Source organism: Sinocyclocheilus anshuiensis, unplaced genomic scaffold, assembly GCF_001515605.1.
Source record: "Sinocyclocheilus anshuiensis isolate Anshui unplaced genomic scaffold, SAMN03320099.WGS_v1.1 scaffold2181, whole genome shotgun sequence".
NCBI classification, from domain to species: Eukaryota; Metazoa; Chordata; class Actinopteri; order Cypriniformes; family Cyprinidae; genus Sinocyclocheilus; species Sinocyclocheilus anshuiensis.
The window spans coordinates 387,909-411,296 of NW_015552262.1; the positions used below are offsets into that span (position 1 = coordinate 387,909).

At 34.6% G+C, this 23,388-nt stretch overlaps 1 protein-coding gene across 2 annotated transcripts in view; it reads right to left on the reverse strand.

Moving 5' to 3' along the window:
* The window catches only part of pde1cb (phosphodiesterase 1C, calmodulin-dependent b), a 48,546-nt gene that overhangs the window by 17,051 nt on the left and 8,107 nt on the right, over window positions 1-23,388 (reverse strand). For both annotated transcript variants that reach the window (XM_016453771.1, XM_016453770.1), the window contains exons 3-4: window positions 2,682-2,795; window positions 213-395 (exon numbers count right to left, since the gene is read on the reverse strand). In XM_016453771.1, coding sequence (XP_016309257.1) covers window positions 213-395; window positions 2,682-2,795 — 297 coding nt within the window. The remainder of the gene's footprint in view (window positions 1-212; window positions 396-2,681; window positions 2,796-23,388) is intronic.

Below are 23,388 nucleotides of genomic sequence, written 5' to 3' on the forward strand. Positions count from 1 at the left end.
ATATATATATATATATACACACACACAACTGAAATAACATACTTATTTCACATGAAAAGAGGGCGTTTTAAAGGTATAATAGCAAAAAAAAAATTGCCTGTTTAAATTGTAGGGATGAAAGAAAAGGAAAACTAAATTACAATTTTACATGAAAATCTGAGCTTTTACAATGCTAGGCTGTTTTTAGCATATTGCTTTGCGTTTAACCCCACCTCTCCACGAATATCCCAGCCTGCACTGCATGTACGATGCTGCGAAATCGCGGCTTCTCTTCCGTCCGTCGCAGCATCAGCCCCATCTGCCGCGTGAAGGTGGAGGCCAGCCAATCACGGACCTCTGATGGCACAGAATCTGATTGGATGTCACTGAGCTCATCCTCGGTATCGACCAATCGCCTTAGAGAAAGAGAGAGAGAGAGGGAGGGAAAGACACTTTCATCATCACCACTTACTCTTAAAATATCAGCTGTGACAGGTAATTGTTGTGCATATGAGGAGGATAAATGACTATTTATACTTAATCTAAACTGGGATTGATGCTTGAGCCAAGACCTACTGGTTTAGGACTAATCCATCACTCATCCGCATAATTATGGTAATACCACGCGTGTTGTAAATTTGCTTTGGAATGGCACTGGATTGACATTTAATCATCTTACACCGCTAAAAACATCTTCACAGCAACTGTGCCATAAACATCTGTGTATACAGACATAAGCTCTTATGACGGATTTAAAGTCCACAACAGTCATAAATCACAAAGCGAATATTAATCTGATCAGACCGGACTGGTGGTCTCTGTGGTTTGGCATGAGCGGGTTTGTCGTAATCCCGGGCCGCAATGACGTTCCAGTTACATAATTCCATAAGCTTTTATCATTTCTGCCATCTAAATGTTCACAGCTGTTATTCTTCACTCTGCACATCAAAATAAAGCTATTAGTGGCACTCGAGCGCTGTGATGGAGCGCTTCATCACCCCGCAGAGACATTAAATACTATCATTGAAAGTGAATGAAACGGCACTGATAAGGAATCAGTTTTTCGGCTTCTTTCATACTGCAGGTGTTCGTTTATGTGCTCTCAATAAGGCTATCAGCATGTTCTCATGTCCACACATTTATTTATTCATTTAGCAATCGCTTTTATCCTGATGAAAACATGTCTGGGTGACATTTCAACCCAAAATAAGATATTTTGTGTTATATTTTGTATAAAATACATATACATAATATCCATTAACTGAAAACCAATTAAATGAATTATTATAAACGGTTACATACAGTATATAACATAAATATTACTGAAAATTTATGAAATTACTTTTATGAAAAAAAGATATATATAATTGAAAATTTTGATAAAATTGATACTTGTGTGTGTGTGTGTGTGTGTGTGTGTGTGTATGTATGTGGGTCAAAGACGTTAAGATGTCCGCATCAAAAGAAATTTACAACAGTGATTTTATGACATTAAATGTAAGTTAAGTGTCTACTTTTAAGGTTTCAAATAAGTTTTTGGAGGATAAAATGTCAAAATTTGGTTGAAATAATGTTACATTGTCATTTGGAAAAACAAAAACACAATTGCAGTTAAATGAATCAGAAAACTTTTTAACATTTTTTTGGGAAAAACAACAACAATTTAAAGCAGTATTACACTAATTGTTTTTTCGTCTTTGACCCATGTATGTATATATATATATATATATATATATATATATTCATTAATTGTTGTTTATATGTTTATGTTTGTTTATTTACATATTTACTCATGAATGTATTTATTTATTGAGTGTAAATGAGAGAAAATATGCTCTCTTAAAAGTAATGGCCCAATGAAAACATTCTTAATAGTACTAAATAAGTATAAACTTTGTTTTTATTTTCAAAAAATTCAACCAGAGAATAGCCTGCAAACCCTCAATATGGTAAAGAACTATGGTATTAAATTGTGATACCACACTACTTTAATAGCATGGACTGTGTGATTATCATATTCATATACCATGGCATCTGCATTGCGCTTCAAAGGTAAAGCAATTTAAAAAAAAACTTTGGGTAGTGTTTAAAAAATAGTTGAATCATTGTCCAAGCAGAAATTTACATCCTTAACAAAAATCATTTTTTGAAGGCCTTGCTGAAGGACACAGCAGTATTGTTGACCCCTGTGACCCTTCAACTGGCCACTCACTCAATCTAACAATCTTGGGATTGAAGCACACAGATCTTTAACTGCTAATTGAATCGACCTCTTTCTGCATGAGTGAATAGCTTAAGGCTCCATTAGACTAATCCTGGACCAATTTTACAATTTTCCCTTTACAATGACTCCATTTAGGGATTGTGTGGAAAAGCTGGATCAGCATTGACATGGAAAGACTGAATAATGCGTTGTTACAGCTTCGTGAGCGATGCAGCGGAGTCAAACATTTGTGAAGAGAATAAAACAGCCTGGAGATGGTTATTCATCATAAATGTACCATGTAGTCCAAGCAGTTTCTTTGCAAATGATGTCTTTCATGAAACAGCATGAGAAAATGTATATGTTTGGAATGGTGTAGCAATATTCCACTCAAAACCTATTTTTCCATAGCTTATTTTGAAGATACGAGTCTCAACTTATTTATAATTTCAGGTTGATTGCCAGTGGATAGATTTCAGATTTTGGCAACAAAATTTACCTTGTTTCCTCAATATAGACTGATTCCAAAACAGTGGCAGCATATTCCAGGTTTTTCTTCAGGTCCACGAGAGACACCTCTCCCCTCTCCAACTGTTTTACCAAGCATCTTAATCTGGAAAGCAAGCACATGCACATACATTAATTCTAAAAACACAACTGAATGGCTGTTTATTTTATAAAGCAATTATCTGAGAGCACCAGCCAACGTCAGCATGACAAATGCAGCACTTATTTCTGCAAAACAAAGATCAATATTAAATTTCCCTCCCTGAAAACATAAAAACATAAATCCTGAAATGCAGCAACAAGAAACTACCTAAATCGTTCATTTATATATTTTATACATCAGCAAGGATGCATTAAATTGGACAAAAATGACAGTAAAGACATTTATTATAATACAATAATTATATTTCACATAAATGTTGAACTTTCTATTCATCAAGAATCCTAAAAAATGTATCATGGTTTCCGCAAAAAAAATATAAAGCAGCACAACTGTTTTTAACATTGATAATAATAAGAAATGTTTCAGCAAATCAGCATATTAGAATGATTTCTGAAGGATCATGTGACACTGAAGACTGGAGTAATGATGCTGAAAATTCAGCTTTGCCTCACAGGATTAAATTACATTTTAAAAATATCTTCAAATATAAAACAGTTTTTTTACATTGTAATAATATTTGACAATATTTCTGATTTTACTGACTATTTTTAAAATCCTACCAACCACAAACCTTCAAACTCTTTTATGGAAAACTGACTGAAATCTTTATTTGTTGTAGATGTTCAGAAGTGTCGCAGAAGCTCATCTTTAAAAGACTGAGCTTGATTAATTGAGCTTTTAAGGCTGATTGATTAACTGAAGCTGTTATTCTTATCAAATCCATCTTCAATATCCCTCTTCCAGGAAAGACTTTCAAGCCAAAGCACTCAAAAGCTCTCCGGTGCTTGATGTGTCTGTTAAAACAATTAGACTGTCTGAGGAAATTTTAATGGTGAGCAAAAACTATATCATTAAATAAAAGCAAAATTATTAGCTCAAGTGGAATTAGTCGGATACATGTCAGTGACAAACGGTTATGCTTTTTCATTACAGGCCTGGGGTCACAACATGACTGGTCAGATTATTGAAATATCTGGTAAGATGCAATGCAGTTTATTGATGGGTGCTAAAAGGTCACAGATTCAATCAATTAATTGGATTCAGATTTGTGCACAATACACACAGATATGCAGTTGAAACATTACCACAGTGATTTGATCTGTCGGTGATCCTATAGGGACTGCTAGGTAAACATTATACTTGCTGGTAATTTCCCACAGGGTACCAACCACATATTTGCAAATGTTTATCTGGCATTCATATGTTACATTTTTATTTTGATGTGACAGTGGTGGGCAATACAGAAGCACAAACTGCAGCTGCGTCCCCCCTGCATCCACCGGCACAGGTAGTGCTTTCTACCGTGAAAGTGATTTCACACCAGTGAGGCGGCTGGACAGCTGTCACCATGACAATCACACAGCGACGACGTGCCATCGATGCTTTAGGGTCAATGCAATCACACAGGAAGATTAACATTTTCCACTCAACGGTTTGACAGCTGCCTGCAGATAAAAAGGACAACTCGAACCCCAACAACTCTGTTCATTCCTGACACCTGATCTCAAATCACACTCGTACGCCTCAATCAAACCCAACATGACTAGTATGTAAGGTGAAATAAAACACTGACGTTTCCAACTATGCCAAATCAGAAGACAACTTTTTTGCTCAAAGGTTCCTCAGTTCCTCAATCAATAGTTCAAGTCTTATATGGTATCTTTCTTGGGTCTTTTTTTGCCAAGTCTCTATTGGCTCTTAATTTAATCGCATTGCTGTCATAGAAAAACAGCTGAAACAATTTAAAATGAAAACAATCAGTGTTAGTATCATTGAGGTAGTATTGTAGTTTTTGTTCATATGTTTTATTTAATATTTGTCCTTTTCAAAAAACAATTTTTTTTATATTTATTGTTTTCACTTAAATTTTAAAGATTTAGCAATTTTCGTGTTTTTGTGTTTTTTATTATTATTTTTAAAACTTAAAATATGTCTACATAGTATATTTTTATTAGTTTCAGCTTAATTAGTTTCAATTATTGTAGTACTTTATCTTTAAATGAAAATGAGAAATGTTGCTCTGGCAACAAGCTTAAAATAAGTTTAAGAATTTTTTTTCATATTTTGTTTTCACTTTAATTTTAGTGAAAGTTTAAGTAAGCAATTTTTATTATTTAAAAAAAAATGTCTGTATAGTATTTACTAATTTATATTTATTAGTTTAATTTAAATTAGTTTTAGTTATTTTCATACAACAAGTTAAACTACATAAACTACCTTGACTACCTTAGCAACTAACTTAAAATAAGTTTAAGGTTTTTTTTGTATTTTATTTTATTTCAGTAACATTTATTTTATTTTATTTTTTATTTTTTATGCTTTTAGTCTTAGTTAACAATAATAAAGAGATCTTATTTGTCTAGGGAGTTTATTCCACACAGTCAGTTATTTTCTGCATGCAAATTGCTATAGAAAGATTTAAGATGAAAAAAAAAACATAACAGACTTGTGTTTGAGATCAGGGAGATAATGCCGTCCATCAGAAGCACGGCAACAATAGCCGTCCTTAACACTCTGCACACAAAGCTTGTTTCTGCCGGGATTGACAGATGTCTCAAGACATGTGGGTGGAACATGACGTTTGATTGGATGAACACTGCCGCCCATGTCAGCAGCTGCCAATCAAGTTCAGCAAAGCAAAATCATTTCATGAGAAACTTCAGCAGATTATTTTTTGCCACAGGAGAATAACTGCAGCCTCACCTCAGATACACGCTTCAAATACTGTACGGGGAAAAATCCATACAATGATTTGTTTATTCACCCATACAAAATCAGTCCTACTGGAACAAAGTCTGGGATTCAGGTATCAAACTTTCTTCAAGCCTCTCTTGCACAAAAATGCTTTGACAGGTAACCAAAAATGTGCTTCATGTGGTAACATCTAAATAAACTGATAATATTAAAATCAAAAACATTATTTATTTAATTAAATCAAGTTAAATACATTAGGGATGGGTCACGATTTTCGAATATTCGATTAGTTGATTTAATTATAGAATATCTAATAGGTATTGCGATTATTGTCTTGAAAAATTTCCCCATGTTTTCCGTGCTGATGCGGTGGTGACACGTTCATGTAAGCAGAGGGTGGCGCTGCCAATAACGCACCTAAAAGCTGTCAAAGACAACAGAAGAACACATTGTCTCACACGCACACTGTAGACTTGCATGGCATAAAAAAAGACTTGCATTGCATATAAAGGTTACAGTAACTTGGGACGATGTCAAATAAGAGTTCTGTGCAGACCACAAACACCCCCGACTGGGTTAGAGGTGTGGCTGAATCCATATTCAGAAAAGCGCGGAAAACAAATAACGTGTTCTGTTCTACGGAGCAGTGTTGCCAAACCCCTCCCTCAGAAAATCTCTAGAACCACCCTCAAAAGTCTCCATTTTTCACAAAAAGTCGCCAAATATGAAAACAAAGTAAATACAGGTGTGGCCAAGTAAAAAATAAAAAATCTCCAAAAAATCGCTAGTTTTATTTAAATATAGCTAAAATAGCTCCTTGTCGCAAAAAATAAAAAAAGTCACAGCTACAATGAGAAAGTAGCTAAATTTGGCGACAAAATCCCCAAATTGGCAACACTGCTTCGGAGCGATTAAAGGGACATGGTTAGCCGCTTGCTAGCGGTAGCCTGTTAACATTTCACTTACCACATAAGCAGAGTAAGGAGAGATGACTGATAAGATGATGGCGAATGATGTGCAGTTCCTGAGCAGCACTGACAAACATCTAATCTTGCCGAGTGCTGCTCCTTACGTGTGATCCCGAATCTCGAAAGTGAAAGTAAAAAACAAGCGCGCGTTCATAAACTATTTCAATGCCCCGCATATTAATAACGGCTCCCTGATGCCCGCAGTTTATATACAGTATAATTACCCAACGAAATAATTGCGACAGAAGACATTGAAGTATATTTTTCCTCCCATCTCGTATCTGTTACCTTTTCAATAATCAATCATTTTCGGCGGCCGAAATTTCGGCCAAAAAAAACACAGATGTTTGCATGCTAAAGTCTGTTGGGATGCTCAATGATACTCAAGTTGACTGGCTAGAGCTAATGGCCTTGAGCAATTACGAGCATTGAGAATTATTATATTAAATATCAGCCACATTCATCCATCAAATGAGCTTTTAAAGCTGTGGAAAAGAGGTTTCTGTCAGAGAGAGTGAGGGTGGTTAGAGCCCATAGTGTGGCTTCCATTTTGAACACGGATTGATCCAGCGGGCTATAAATTCAGTCTCCCAATGCAAAGCCACCATTCACACTGACTGCTCATGAGATATTCATGCAGAACTGCTCAATCGCTTTGAGGCAGGCCATGTTTTCATGGCTAATGAATCTCCAATTGAATTTGCATCAATGTGAGTGAGAAATTCACATATGCTGCAGGTTTGGGCTGTTATGAATCCTGAGGGTTTTAAAGAAATTTCAGAGGATATTGTCAATGATCTGTTCATGCGAAGAGTTCATCTGTACGATATTGAATGTGCACACAGAGCCGAATGTGTCTAAATAAAAGAAACACATTTAACTAGACTTTTAATCACTTGTCAGGTAAAAATCCCACCAAAGTCTGACAACTTAAAGTAATAGCTAGAGTTTTTATAGTTAACTAAAGTTATAACTAAAACCAAGAGAAAAAAAATCTCAGTTGATTGAAAAAACAGACAATTTAAAAAAATACTAATCCACAAAAATTATTAAAAAAAAGAATATTAAATAAAAAATATTAATAAAAAATTGTATTTCAATTATACTAAAATAACACTGATAACAGCACACCTCTTTGTCAAAAAGCTAGACGAATTTTCAATGTTGCAGATCGAGTTACACGCTAAAGTTTAATACATACAGCAATGGGTTTGTTTAAATCCCCAGCCCTAAGTACTGTATGAGCAATACTAATAGCAAGCTGCACTAACTAGAACACAGGGGACAGCTAAACTGAGATTTTGGTTTGATTCAAACCACAGGCATCATAAGACCCGCTTCAAGCTTCGTTTAATCTTTGGCCCATTATTTTTCTTCCAGGAAACAGTTTGAAATGCAGAGAAAATGTGATGGCCAAACAATCCAACAGCTTATTAAAGCGCTGATCTCCGAGCGGGGCAGTGGAGGGCAGAGCCACAGCCACCACACTGAGATTAAAACCACAGAGACACCGCTCACACTGATGCTCATTTCTATGCAGATGTGTGCACACAGGCATGTGCTCTGAAAAAAAACTTGTTTGATTTAAATCTTTGAAGAATCACTTTTCAGTGTGGCATTATGCTGCATGCATGATGCAAAGAGTCAATCTATGATAAGTGATGCAAACTATGTTAAAACCTTGACAATGTGCTTGGTTACTTCTTTTAGATTATAAAATTGGGGGAAAATAGAGAGAAAAATAAATATTTATTTCAATAATGTATTTTTAAAGACTTAAACAACTCTGAATAAATACTAAAAGGATTGTTTACTAATTTTTATGAGCATTTTTAAATAATAAAACATTAAAATGGTTATAGAATTTGTTCAAAAGATTTGATGTCTGATGCATTATATCGGCTTTTTAACTTTTGTAACAATTAAGAGGTTATTGGTAGAAACTGCAAAAGTATTAGCGAACAATTTACTAATCTATGTACTCAGCTTAATTAAACACATAAATGTGTGCTTTTACTTTAAAGGTGCTGTATGTAAGTTTTTGACTCTACTAAAGCATAAAAATACCATAATATGTTTGCAGATATTTAAGAAACATGCTAAGTTAACATACTTGTTTATCTGAAAAACAATGCTACAGTCAGTTATTCTCCTTTGAAAATGTGCGTTCCGGGCCGGAATGTCGGTCTCTGTTTTGTTCTGTGTAACCCGCCACTGCCAGTTTATTTCGGCACCCCGGGTTGCCAGTTGGCGGAAAATACAGCGTATTTCATTTCATTCATCGTCAAGTGCGCTCGTTCCTGTTGGTGTCGTCAATCTGGCAACCTGCGTGTGCATCAAGTCTAAGGGGGAGGGGCCTGGTAAAAAAAACCCTCTCCAATATTTTGAATTTGGACTGCAGTACCTAGTTCAACCACTCGGTGTCAATCCTACATACAGCACCTTTAAGCAATTATACTTATGTTTTTTGCCAAATGGACAATAAAGAGGGATAAAAAGAATCCCACAGACTTACATTAAAGGAGGGACTTGAATCATATCTAGCAACCACATAAAACATCCACCTAAAACATCGAAATGTCTGCTTCAAGCTCCTATTCATTATCCATTTAAACACTTGCAACCCATTTTTCTTTGAAAGTATTAAGACCTTTTAGCATTCAGAGGTTTATGAGTGACTCTAGAAAGACATAAATGAAACAGCAACACACTAATTCACCTTCTCTGTCTCTCTCTCTCAGTGGCAGCCAATCAGTGCGTTAAGGGTCAGTCTGGGCAGGAAATCAATTAATGACGAATGATCTGAAATAATGATGGAACACTGTGTTGCCAGGGTCTGGAGAAATGTCAGCGCATTGTTTTACTGTGTAATTAGAGCCTTAATGAGACAGTTGACAGTTAATGAGAGCCTTAACGAACAACATACGAGGACAGACAGAGAGACTGACACACCATGGGGTAAATATTTCTGTTTTATAATCACCTAAAAATGCAGCAACAGAAAAATTACAGAATTCCAAATGGTTGCATTTGTGATAAAAAATGCTGCCATTAGTAGAAGAAAGGAGCTGTGATGTAGCAGTAAGGGAGAGTTACGTACTTTTCTGGGGTTTCCTGTACAATGACATAACTCGCTGAATGGAAGATATACTGTAGATTGTACTGCATGTTAGCTTGCTTATTGTGCCGAAGAGCATTATTTCAGTCAATATGTCTTACAACCAAGTAACTATGCGTCTAACCACAGGTCAAGAGCTGTAGTTCCAACCACGGAAGTTTGCGATGCTGTTCGTTTGAACTGTGGTTTTGGGAAACACAGAATCGTTGAACTATGTTGGTAACGACAGAACTTGCAACCATAGTTGGCTAATGATGCTTTTAGGAAACACACCCTTGATTAGCTCTATACTCTAACTAAAGCAGAATTGTTCAAATAAAGCATTTAAAGTGTTAAATTTGCATCTTAAAGGGTTAGTTCACCCAAAAATGAAAATTAGCCAATAAATTACTCACCCTCAAGTCATCCTAGGTGTATATGACTTTCTTCTTTCAGACGAATCCAGTCGGAGTTATATTAAAAATTGGCGGATGACGTATGAGTTCAGTGCTGCGCATACGCCAGTGAGTCTCGTGAAAACCAACGTTTGTTTACAGGAGCAAAGGAAGCAAAGTTTCCTTATTTTAGCTGACTGTGGCACTATTCCAATCCCTAGTGAGCTATATTGACAGCTACCTAGAGAGCAAACTAACTGAAATCAAACACATTGATTTGAAGTGCTCCATGGAGGCTACAAAACGCATAGAACACATAAATAATAAAAAAAAATTAAATAAAAAAACTGGTCATTTTTCACTAGATAACTCTGTATCAACACTGTTCAGTATTGAATTGAATATATTTACATTATAATCAACATTTGGCTCAACTAGGCCATTTATAGATCAATTTCACTTCTGAAAGCACACAACACTAGTCTGATATTCCTACTGTGAATATTTAATCTAGGTTGATCATGCATCCTCTTTTTTCCCTGACATGTCCTTGCCGGGATTATTAAATTGCCTAAAATTTCCAGTTTTTAGCTTTTGTCTGAAAACATTTTGGGTAGGGGTGGGTATGCCAGTAGACACAATAAACCGGAAATTTGTCAGTTGGTAGAGATTTTGGACCAGCGTCTCTATCACGGTTACATTTCCTTTCTTAGGTTTTTCACATAGGTCTATTTCATTTGTGTCTTTGTACTATTGTAGTGTTTTTTTTTTCCCTATTGCTTGCAATTAGGTTAGTGCTCTTATTTTATCACAAAAACTTCAAGGGTATCAAAAACTTTGATATCATAAAAAGCAAAAATATATATCATCGTGAAACAAAATTACTCATATCATGATATAAGATTTTGCTCATGTCACCCACTCCTAATTTTAAGCAATTTAGAAATCCCAGCCAGGATATGTCCAGGAAAAAGAGGATGTATGGTCACCCTTATGGCCACTTTTTCTCAAACACACAGACATAAAATGAAAGGAGAAAAGATTTTAGAGCTTTTGTACAAAATCCATATCCAGTCTTCCTCTCTTGAGTATCCGCACAAATTGGAAGTAAATGACACAAGTGCATCACATAAACAAACACTGGAGAAAATCAGCAGACGCTGATGGGTTGTGTTGACGTGCCCATTAAAAGAAAAATAGAGTAGTAATCTGGATTAAACAGACGAGTACAGTTACTGAGGGATCCAGATGGCACGAGGGAGATGTTAGAGAAGAAAAGATGGTAGAAGAGAACCATGAACATGCAAATGAATTATTAAATTACTGAAATTAACTTAATCTTAGGGAATATTTCAAGTAAATATTTAGGGTTTTGCTGACAAAACATTTGGGAACTCCTGATGTAGAATTAAAACAATTCTAAAAGATGAGAGTTTCTCTCATGTACATCATTTAATTACACTGCATTTCTTAAATTCATGTCACTGTGTACAAATTTAAATAGCAAAAAAAACAAACATGCAAACAAGTGCATCTTTAAACTAGAGACATCTAATAAGTGAAAAAGTAACCTCTGAGCAAAATCTATTTATTTTGGGTCCTCTATAGTTTTAAATGTATAAAAAATTACATACAATAAACTGTTTTCAATCTTGTGGAGCTCATTTTGTAGAGGTTTAGAGTTGGACTGCAAAGTATGAAATGATTTTGAACGCAGTGCATGATGGGATAGATCAATAGATTTTGCGCGTATGTAACTAGAGTTACGAAACATGCTTGGATTTTTGCAAATCCATAATAATGGAAACTGCACTGGGACTAAAAACATTTTCGAGTGTCATATAGCCTGGGGATGGATGTGGACCGGCACTCAGGGTATAAAGATTTCTGTCCTTATTTTCAGAACAAAAGGTCAGTTAGTCACACTGTCGCCTGCTGTAATCCAATCAAAGCAATCCAATGTCTGAAAGGTCACTAAATCTACATATTACTCCATCAGATGACAACATCATGGGTTTCATTAGCAGACTGACCTGGCGCAAACACACACACACACTCACACACACACACACACACACACACACACACTACAACAATCAGCAAGTGTTTATGGACACAATGGCTCTGTTCCAAAACCTAGTGAGCAACTTATGTAGCAGTATTTTAAGGATGCTGATGTTGAATTTCAAAACATGCATTCATAAAAGAATTGGTTGCATATAATAAATACACATACAATATTAATATATTGTAAAATTATGTTGTGAAAAATTACTAATTACATTGTGAAATATATTCTAATGTAACATATTTCACAATGTAATTTATTCATTATTATTATTATTAGTGACGTGACATGTGACATGTGGCCAAGTATGGTGACCCGTACTTGGAATTAGTGCTCTGCATTTAACCCATCCTTAGTGCACACACACAGCAGTGAACACACACACAGCAGTGAACACACACCCGGAGCAGTGGGCAGCCATTTATGCTGCGGCGCCCGGGGAGCAGTTGGGGGTTCAGTGCTGAACCAATGCCAATGTGGTTGCCTTGCTCAAGGGCACCTCAGTCGTGGTATTGAAGGTGGGAAAGAGCGCTGCACATTCACTCCCTCCACCTACAATCCCTGCCGGTACGAGACTCGAACCCGCAACCTTTGGGTTATGAGTCCGACTCTCTAACCATTAGGCCACAACTGTTGAAAACAGTTTTTGCTGCTTACTATTTTTGTGGAAATTTTGTGAAGAGATGCCATTCAAGTTTGGGGTAAGTAAGATTAAAAAAATAAATAATAAATACTATTATTCAGCAAGGACACATTAAATTGATCAAAATGACAGTAAAGCCATTTAAAATATCACAAATGATTTCTATTTCAAATACATTCTATTTTACTGTTCTTTTTAACTTTCTATTCCTTAAACAATTTTGAAACTAAAAATATGTATCACGGTTTCCACAAAAATATTAAGAAAGCAGGTAAAACCGTTTTTAACTGATAATAATAAGAACCATTATTAATAATTGAGCAACAAAGCAGCATATAAAAATTATTTCTAAAGGATCATGTGACACTGAAGACTGGAGTAATGATGCTGAAAATTCAAGCTTTGCATCACAAAAATAAATCACATTTTATAATATATTCAAATAGAAAACAGTTATTTTAAATTGTAATAATATTTCACAATTGTACTGTTTTTACTGTATTTTGATCAAACAAATGCAGCCTCTGAGCATATGAGACTTCTTCTAAAAACATTTAAAAATCTTAAATATTCCATATTTATATATGGTATAGTCTATGTATGTTTATATGCACAATATATTGTGTTGCTCACTCTTACATTTACATTTAACTTCTTTAAAGATCCGGGTTTCTGGAGGAGTTTCTGATTTAGTCCACCTCACACTGATAAAATCTCTATTGTAGCTGCGTGACAGCTGACATTGTCAAGGGAAGCAAAACTGACCTGCAGCCTGTATGGTGACTCATTCTTAATGGAGTTTTTTTGTTGACCCTAGAGCGGAAGGACCAAATCACTCAACCGAGGCGATGAACACAGGTGACAGGTGAGTCTAACAACACTAAGAAAATATCAGTATATGTTGCCTGTGTTGTTCTCCTCACATCTACCTTCTAGTTGCTATTCATCTCCATCAAATGTGAGTGGTGCTCGTCTGTGCCAAACACGCCACCACAGTGCTAGGGTGATGTGGGTGGTTGCCAAGGTTTTGCTACGCAGTTGTTAAGGTGCTTGTTTACTTGGCCGAGTCAAAAAGCCCACCCCCAAGTCTCTATTCTGGTCTACTCAATGCACGTCCAAGTAGAAAAGAGTTCGCCTCTCTTCAACATCCCGTATGATTTGAAGTAGTAAATCATGATCTATAAAATAAATTCTGGGGGACAAATGACATGCCTAATAGTTTAGCATGTATGAGCAACTGAAATAGTGATGGTCACTGCCTTAGCATGCAAGAAACCTTTGGGTTATGAGTCCGACTCTCTAACCATTAGGCCACAACTGTTGAAAACAGTTTTTGCTGCTTACTATTTTTGTGGAAATTTTGTGAAGAGATGCCATTCAAGTTTGGGGTAAGTAAGATTAAAAAAATAAATAATAAATACTATTATTCAGCAAGGACACATTAAATTGATCAAAATGACAGTAAAGCCATTTAAAATATCACAAATGATTTCTATTTCAAATACATTCTATTTTACTGTTCTTTTTAACTTTCTATTCCTTAAACAATTTTGAAACTAAAAATATGTATCACGGTTTCCACAAAAATATTAAGAAAGCAGGTAAAACCGTTTTTAACTGATAATAATAAGAACCATTATTAATAATTGAGCAACAAAGCAGCATATAAAAATTATTTCTAAAGGATCATGTGACACTGAAGACTGGAGTAATGATGCTGAAAATTCAAGCTTTGCATCACAAAAATAAATCACATTTTATAATATATTCAAATAGAAAACAGTTATTTTAAATTGTAATAATATTTCACAATTGTACTGTTTTTACTGTATTTTGATCAAACAAATGCAGCCTCTGAGCATATGAGACTTCTTCTAAAAACATTTAAAAATCTTAAATATTCCATATTTATATATGGTATAGTCTATGTATGTTTATATGCACAATATATTGTGTTGCTCACTCTTACATTTACATTTAACTTCTTTAAAGATCCGGGTTTCTGGAGGAGTTTCTGATTTAGTCCACCTCACACTGATAAAATCTCTATTGTAGCTGCGTGACAGCTGACATTGTCAAGGGAAGCAAAACTGACCTGCAGCCTGTATGGTGACTCATTCTTAATGGAGTTTTTTTGTTGACCCTAGAGCGGAAGGACCAAATCACTCAACCGAGGCGATGAACACAGGTGACAGGTGAGTCTAACAACACTAAGAAAATATCAGTATATGTTGCCTGTGTTGTTCTCCTCACATCTACCTTCTAGTTGCTATTCATCTCCATCAAATGTGAGTGGTGCTCGTCTGTGCCAAACACGCCACCACAGTGCTAGGGTGATGTGGGTGGTTGCCAAGGTTTTGCTACGCAGTTGTTAAGGTGCTTGTTTACTTGGCCGAGTCAAAAAGCCCACCCCCAAGTCTCTATTCTGGTCTACTCAATGCACGTCCAAGTAGAAAAGAGTTCGCCTCTCTTCAACATCCCGTATGATTTGAAGTAGTAAATCATGATCTATAAAATAAATTCTGGGGGACAAATGACATGCCTAATAGTTTAGCATGTATGAGCAACTGAAATAGTGATGGTCACTGCCTTAGCATGCAAGATAAATAGCAAATTATGTCAGAGTAAATTACACTGGTCACATTTTGCTCAAGAGAACAAACATTCTGTATTGGATTATAAAACATTCACAAGTCAACAAGCCTAAGTTAATAAGCAAGCAATGTTGAGACACTGCATGAGAAGATACAGTGAATAAAAATAATTTCCTTTGTTAAACATGTACTTTTGCTCTTCTTCTATATTAATGTCCACGTTTTGTCCTCTGAATACAAAAAAAAACAATTTGTGTCCTCAATTCACTTGTATTTACCATAAAGAGCAGATCAAAAACTAATATGCATACTAATGTCTTAAGCACAGACTAGATTTACTGCTTTAACGTTCACTTCCAATTTAATAATCCAAACCATGGCTAATTGCATGAAAGTCTGTTCTGAGCATTCCAAAGATTGGTTTCTCTGTGAAACACAGGCTGTCCGGCACTGATTAATATTCTATTAACAGCCCAATTAAGCCTGATTCATTAGGAGAAGAATAGCAGACCAGCACTAACGCAGAAGTCCAGCAGTGAGGAGGCTTTAAAATATCCAACACAGCTTACAACTTCAAAAACCCAGCTAAAGACAAATATTTGTCACTGACCTTTTTCTTCATTAAAATATATGTTCTGAAAAATGCCCACACTCTTTTCTATACAATTAAACACAATCGTTTAAAGTTAATAATGACTTATAATGTGCATTTGTTCTTCCAATAAAGTTATTAGTTTACTTACAAAGACTTTATACCACATCATACTCTATGGACAACTTACATAGTATCTATAGTTATAAAAATAATCGACGCCGATTAGTCAGGTCTGCGAGCATCGCATATTAAGCTATACATTAGTTAACCTGTCAAATACTTAACTTACATTTGACACATATTTTCTGTAAATGTTATCTGAATCCATCAGAATATTTCCATTTCGCTCAAAGGCTCGTCGTGACAAGCGAAACGGATCCGTTAAACTTCCCAAAGGGAGCGCGCGCAGTGCAATAAATGTTGCCCAAATATGTATTTAATATTTCTTGCTGGCCATTAAATTTTGCTTTAAAAGTTAGTCGATTTAAATCCTATATGTGACACAATAATGATGATCTTTTATGAGAATAGTAACTTTATATTAATTAATATAAAATGTAAGAAAAATAAATGAATGTGTTATATGATCAGAATGAAAGTGTGTTCTACTTTATCAATGAGTTTGTGGTTTTGTTTCTTACTCATCATTTATAGGCCTAATTGTGAAAATGCAAGCATTATTTTTTTATATTTTAAACATTGTTTTGCATAAAATGTTTAGAATAGCCGTGAATTTGACCGTGAATTTAATGGTAAAAGACCGTAAAAATGCTACAGTAAAAACCTGTTAAATGGTTAACGGTAAATTCCCCTACTATATACGGTGAAAAACTGTATTGGACATTACATGTGATTTTATGGTAGTATACCGTTTTTGGAAGTGAAAAAGAGCGTATAATTTACAGTGAATAACCGTAAATTTACATTCCCAGAATTCCCTGCGTTACATTTCCAATTTGATGTTTTTTTGTTGAAATAACTGTTTCTTCTTAGTTTTTTCTTATCAGTTTTGTATATTAGGGTTGTATGTTACACCTAATGTTGTTAAATGAATGTTTATTGCATTATTTCAGTTTCATGTGTGTTACCATGATGGTGTTTAATGACACTGTGCACCTTCTATATATGTTAGTATTTAAAAGCTGCTTGTGATGGGCTTTGGTTCATCATGTGACTTTCTTAACACCACCTGCTTTTGGTGGTTAACAGTGTATTACAAAAGTACAAAACAGATTTCAGTACTTCAATAGGTTGGTATATTAACATTATTTCAGTTAATGAAATTACTGTATTTAACTGTAAATTTAAGTTAAAACCGTAAATCCTAAAATGGTGCTACTGTTTTTTTTATGGTAAAATTCTGGCAACCACAGCTGCCGGTTTTTTACTATAAATTTTACAGAGTTTTTTTTTACAGTGTACAGCAATCTACACAATGTGTGGAGGCAAATATACGGCAAAATGTGGAATAACATGTTTTTGTTTTTCAAATAAAATGAGTCTTTCTTTAAAATTAATCAAACAAATAATCAGCAGGTTCATTGATAATCAAAATAATTGTTAGCTGCAGCCCTATAAAACCACCTTCCACTTTCAATGTATGGAAAAGAACAGCAAGAACATTGTGTTCAGAATCAATCATACTGGTTTAAAACGACATGAGGGTTAGTAAATGATGACTGATGAATGTTCATTTTTTGGGAAACCATTTCTTTAAAAATGTTCCACTATTATCCACTGATACACACACACACACACACACACACACACACACACACATTTGAAGACAAACATCAGCCAGAGTAAATAATTAATAGTTTATCCACAGCCGGTTCGATATCAATCATGTTACTTCGCTCTGTCAGACCGGGCCGGCCGAGCTCGAGCAGCTGATGGATTGGCGATGCCTGGCACCACGTCGAAGGAGGGCAGAGGTAATAAAGTGGCATGAATGGTTCATTAACCTCAGGAGAGATACTCAGCGGTGAATAAAGCAGTCATCTGTGTAAATCTGAGTGTTGACAGTATATGAAGTCTGCTGCAAAGTTGATATGAGTGAGAGTTTACGACTGCGCTGGCGTTTGATCTATAGTGCCAGTGCAGACGATGTGGAGGCCTGAAATTACTAGTGCAAGGAACTGCCTGGACTGCTTTTTTATTTTGTTCACAGAGAGGAAAAATCCATTTACAACTGCCAAAACAAAACAACATGAAAGTCAATACTTTAAATGGACTGAAATTTCATGGAAGAAAGATCGTTCATGTCCTTTTGAAATGAAAAAAGTTCAAAATACTATGCAAACATATTCAAATATTCACAACTCACAACAAACACGATTCTCAATTTTAAAGACATTAAGGGAAGCTAGTTTCACATTGACTAGTTTTACCATGATGCCAAGTTGTTTGTATGTGGTTAATTACTAGTCAAACCCAATGGTCCCTATATGGCTCAGGTCAGCAATGTAACCTGCTGTAAAACAGCTATGCTAAACTATTAGCAAAGCCACAAAAACTATTTTGAAGTCACATAAAGATATTAATATTTGACTGTCCACATTTACAGTTTATTCTGTGTTCAGAAACTTGCTCCATCCAGTCATAGTGAGGATAGAAACATTATTCCTAAACACCAGGAATAAATAAATAAATAAATAAACACTATGATAATAATAATAATAATAATAGGTATCTAGATGTGCATTAATATTATTATTATTATTACAGTTGGTATCTTGATATGAAGTTTGGTGAAGTTCACCAAATGTTGTGCAGGAAACATTGTCAAAATTTAAGTAGAGAGAGAAAAAAATATTTTATTTGAATGAATTGGTGATTTGTAGTAGTATAGTATAGAAATACTTTTTAGTCAATAAAATGCTGAAAATGACAAAAATCCTTCAAAGGAGCAGTAACACCAGTGCTGAAATGGCTAAACTGTTTTCTTTCACATTTTAGCATATTTTTTTTCAAAGATAATGTGCTCTATGGCCAAATGCACATGTATGTGTTTCATAAAGATTGGTCCGAGCTGTGAGATTGCTCGTCAGTGTCCTGTCTGTAGGGGGCACTATAGAGCAGACGGCCTGGTAGAGGAAGTGCATTATGAGGGGACGGACTCACACCTGCTCCCACAAAGCAACTCAGTGCGATCATGACAATTACACAGAGCCTTAAAAAGCACATGACAGGCCAGACAGAAACAGAGGGTGGCGGAGAGAGAGACAAGAAAAGATGAAAGGGGCGGAGAAAGAGAAAGGAGTAGGAGGAGAATCAGAGAGCAGAGGAATGCAATTAGCATGAATCGGAATAAATCACCCCTCTCATGATCAAGATTCTGTAGCTGTGGAAAGAGAGCAGGAATCAAACAGCGACGTTTTACTGTAAGTGGACAGAAGCATACTACTCGTACTACTTTTATGCATGCAAATGTTTTGTATGTACTGAATACACAGATGATCTGCTGCAGAAGTAAAAAAATGTGAGGTATATTAAACAAATCACTCCTCAAGGGACAGTGTGTCCCACAATGCAATGCACTCAACTTGATGAAATGAACCAAAAGCAATATCCATCACATCCAAGACCCCAGAAAAATCTAAATTGGAGTTTGTAGCTGTTAGATTTAATGTGATTTTTAATCAGATTTTTAGCATTCTTATTGAATATTTCTATTTCAGGAAAAATTTACTAAGAATTATTTTAAAATGCTAAACATTAAAATATACATTTTAAAATATTATTTAATTAATATTTATTAAAATATTTAAAAATAAATATTTTAAAAAACTTTAAAAACTTAAAATAATTTAAAAATTACTCTTTTTTTTCATTTTATTCTCAAATTTGCTCCAATTCTCTTAACAGTCACTAATTAGCTGTAAACATATTATATATTTATATTTCTTATAATTTACATTATTTGTATTTTTTTGTGGATTTATCAGTAAGATTTTTTTTTATGGTTTTGAATGTAGTCTTTTATGCTCACCAAGGCTGCATATATTTGATTAAAATAAAAAAAAAACAGTAATTCAGTATTTTCTCTCACAGTTATATCATTGGACAATTATACTGTATATAAATTGCGGGCATCAGGGAGCCGCTATTATACCTGGCATTGAAACTGCTTTTGAATGCGCGATCGCTTTTTAGTTTCACTTTCACTTTCGAGATTCGCGATCGCATGTATTCTGTTTATGATCTCTGAATCATATGTTTGTGGAAAATATGATACAATTTTTCAGGATTTTTTATGAATAGAAATTACAAACAAATACAGAAATCTATATAGAAATCTTTTGTAACATTATAAATGTCCTTATTGTCACTTTTGATCTAAATTTCTCAATAGCATGAAATCATGGTTTCCATAAGTAACTTGCTAAATGAAACATGCAATATAAGGAGATCATGAGACAAAGTAGAATATTGATTAAACATTTATCACTGCAAACTGTTTCACATACTTTTTTAAAGTAGACAGTATACACAGTATGCAGGGCGCATAGCCTACAAACACTTCACGACACCACTTTAATTACAGATAAATTGCATTTCATTATATTTTATGAGAAATCTGCCTGTTTGTGTGTCACACACACACACACACACACACACACACACTCAGTCAACGTTCAGGACTCACTCTTATCATCAATAGGGATGTGGAGTGGTTTTGAAGAGCTCATGTGAAGTGTGTGTGATTGCTGGTGTCATTTACATGCAGGTGTTTCAGTACCGAATTAGCCCAACGCTCTTCTCTTTACCTTCTGTGAGTGTTTGCAGCCACCACTCCAACATTCTGCATCAATTAATCCTGCATTGATTATCAGCCTGTATTTACAGCCTATATTTACTCAAAGGAGCCATCTCCAGGTGCAAGAGCTCTTAGACCTTCTGCCACAGTAGGTCTCCAACAACATTCAGAAATTTGGATTAAAACTAGGGCCAAAAAAGTACAGCTCAATAACTTTTGAGATGAACTGCATATGCTGTAGAACTTTTCTGTATGATTTCTAAAAACTGGTCTGAATAACTTAACATACCATAACATAAGATAACACAGGAGAATGTTAATAAATTACATGGAGAAAGAGCTTCTTAAAGAGATAGTTCACCTAAAAATGAAACTTGTGTCAAATTATTTAGCCTTGTGTTGTTCATTTTATTATTGAAAGCATACAATGTCCAAACAGGCTCCATAAAAGCACCATAAAACTATCATATAAAGCAGTGAACTATCTATGCATGTGAAACACTGGCAATCCAATTATTTCTATGATTGTCGTCTCAACTTTATTCAACTAATTACAGCGCATAATATTTTAACTGTATTTATTATATTATGTATTTTTATTATATTTATATAAAATTTGAAATATCTATATATTTACATTTTTTATTTTATATAATTTACATATTATATAATGTCTTTTTTATTTATTTAATTGTCTTTACATTAACATTCTCTTACAACAATCACTAATTAGTTGTTGTCTCCATATATATTTTAAATTAATTAATTTAAAGATCATGTTTTACATTTTAAATATCTATTTATATTTAAATGTTTTTACTTTATATAATTTATTATTTAATGTATTCGAAAGAAGTGACTTGTGCTCAGCAAGGCTGCATTTATTTGATCAAAAATACAATAAAAACTGGAATATTGTGAAATATTATTACAATTTAAAATAACCGTTTTCTTTGTGAATATATTTTAAAATGTAATTTATTCCTGTGATGCAAAGCTGAATTTTCTCCAGCATTACTCCAGTCTTCAGTGTCACATGATCCTTCAGAAATCATTCTAATATACTGATTTGCTGCTCAAGAAACATTTCTGATTATTATCAATGTTGAAAACAGCTATGCTGCTTAATATTTTTGTGGAAATCGCAATACTTTTTTTTAGATTCTTTGATAAATAAAAAGTTCAAAAGAATATAGAAATATTTTGTAACATTATAAATGTCATTTTTGATCAATTTAATGCATCCTTGCTGAATAAAAGTATTTATTTGTTTTAAAAAATGAATTCTTATCGCCTTTTGAACTGCATATTCTAATTGTAATTAATTTAACTGAACAGAAATACTAAAAGTTACATTGATAATAACGGCTCAGTTCATTTAATATGAAAGTTAAGGAAAGATCCTCAAGTCTTTCTTCATGTACTATACAGTATGTGTATCTGTGTGAATGCTCTCACACACGTGTTTGTAACTGTCCTGTTGCGTCTGTAATGACAGAGTCCAGAATGCTCTGCAGCCAATTAGCCTGCCATAATTACCCAGACTCCCACTGAGCTGTCAATCAGAGAGGAGCTGCACAGGAAGTCATCCCTCCCTCTGTTAGCAGAGGAACGTCTCGGCTGAGCCCTCCCCATTTAAACCCACTCTCGCTCTAATATTAGACCCGACTTAACCATCTCTCTCTCTCTCTCTCTGTGTGTTTCTCTCATTCGCTCTCTTTTACGTTACGTTTCAGCATCGGCTCTCCTGACATCTTTCTTTCTCTGTTATTGTCTCCCCACCTCTTCTCACTCATAATTGCAGAGTGCTCAGCGCAGGCCGAAGTGCATGTGTTTCAACAGATGTTTTCGGCAATGCAGAGCGCCACATACTGCATACAAACGCTGTGTGCTGTCGCCACGTTTTCTATGGTTTGTGTTGCTATGTAATTCTGATAAATGCACAAGGTAACTCTACTCAGTCACAGGCTTACTCTATAATCATGTCCAGGCAGTTGTTATGATGGAAGCTTGTTTCTGTAATTGTGACTTTTTTCTGTCTAGTTTAGTTCTATCTAGTTCTAGTTTGTATTGCACAATTCAACCAGAAAAAAGTCAGGATTGCATGAGATAAACTCAGAATTCAGACTTACTTTCTCACAATTCCAAGTTTACATCTTGCAATTCTGATTGCGACTTTTTATCTCATAATTCTTGCCTTTATTCTGAGTATATATATCACAATTCTGCATTTATATCTTGCAATTCTCAATTTATATCTTGAAAATATGAGTTTATATCTCACAATTCTATTTATATCACAAATTTTAGTTTATATCTCACAATTCTGCATTTATATCTTGCAATTCTGCACTTATCTCACAAATCTGAGTTCATATCCCACAATTCTGCAGTTATATCTCATAATTCTGCATTTATATCTCATAATTCTGCATTTATATCACAATTCTGCATTTATATCTCACAATTCTGCATTTATATCTCACAATTCTGCATTTATATCTCACAATTCTGCATTTTTATCTCACAATTCTGCATTTATATCTCATAATTCTGCATTTTTATCTCACAATTCTGCATTTATATCTCACAATTCTGCATTTATATCTCACAATTCTGCATTTATATCTCACAATTCTAAATTTATATCTCACAATTCTGCATTTATATCTCACAATTCTAAATTTATATCTCACAATTCTGCATTTATATCTCACAATTCT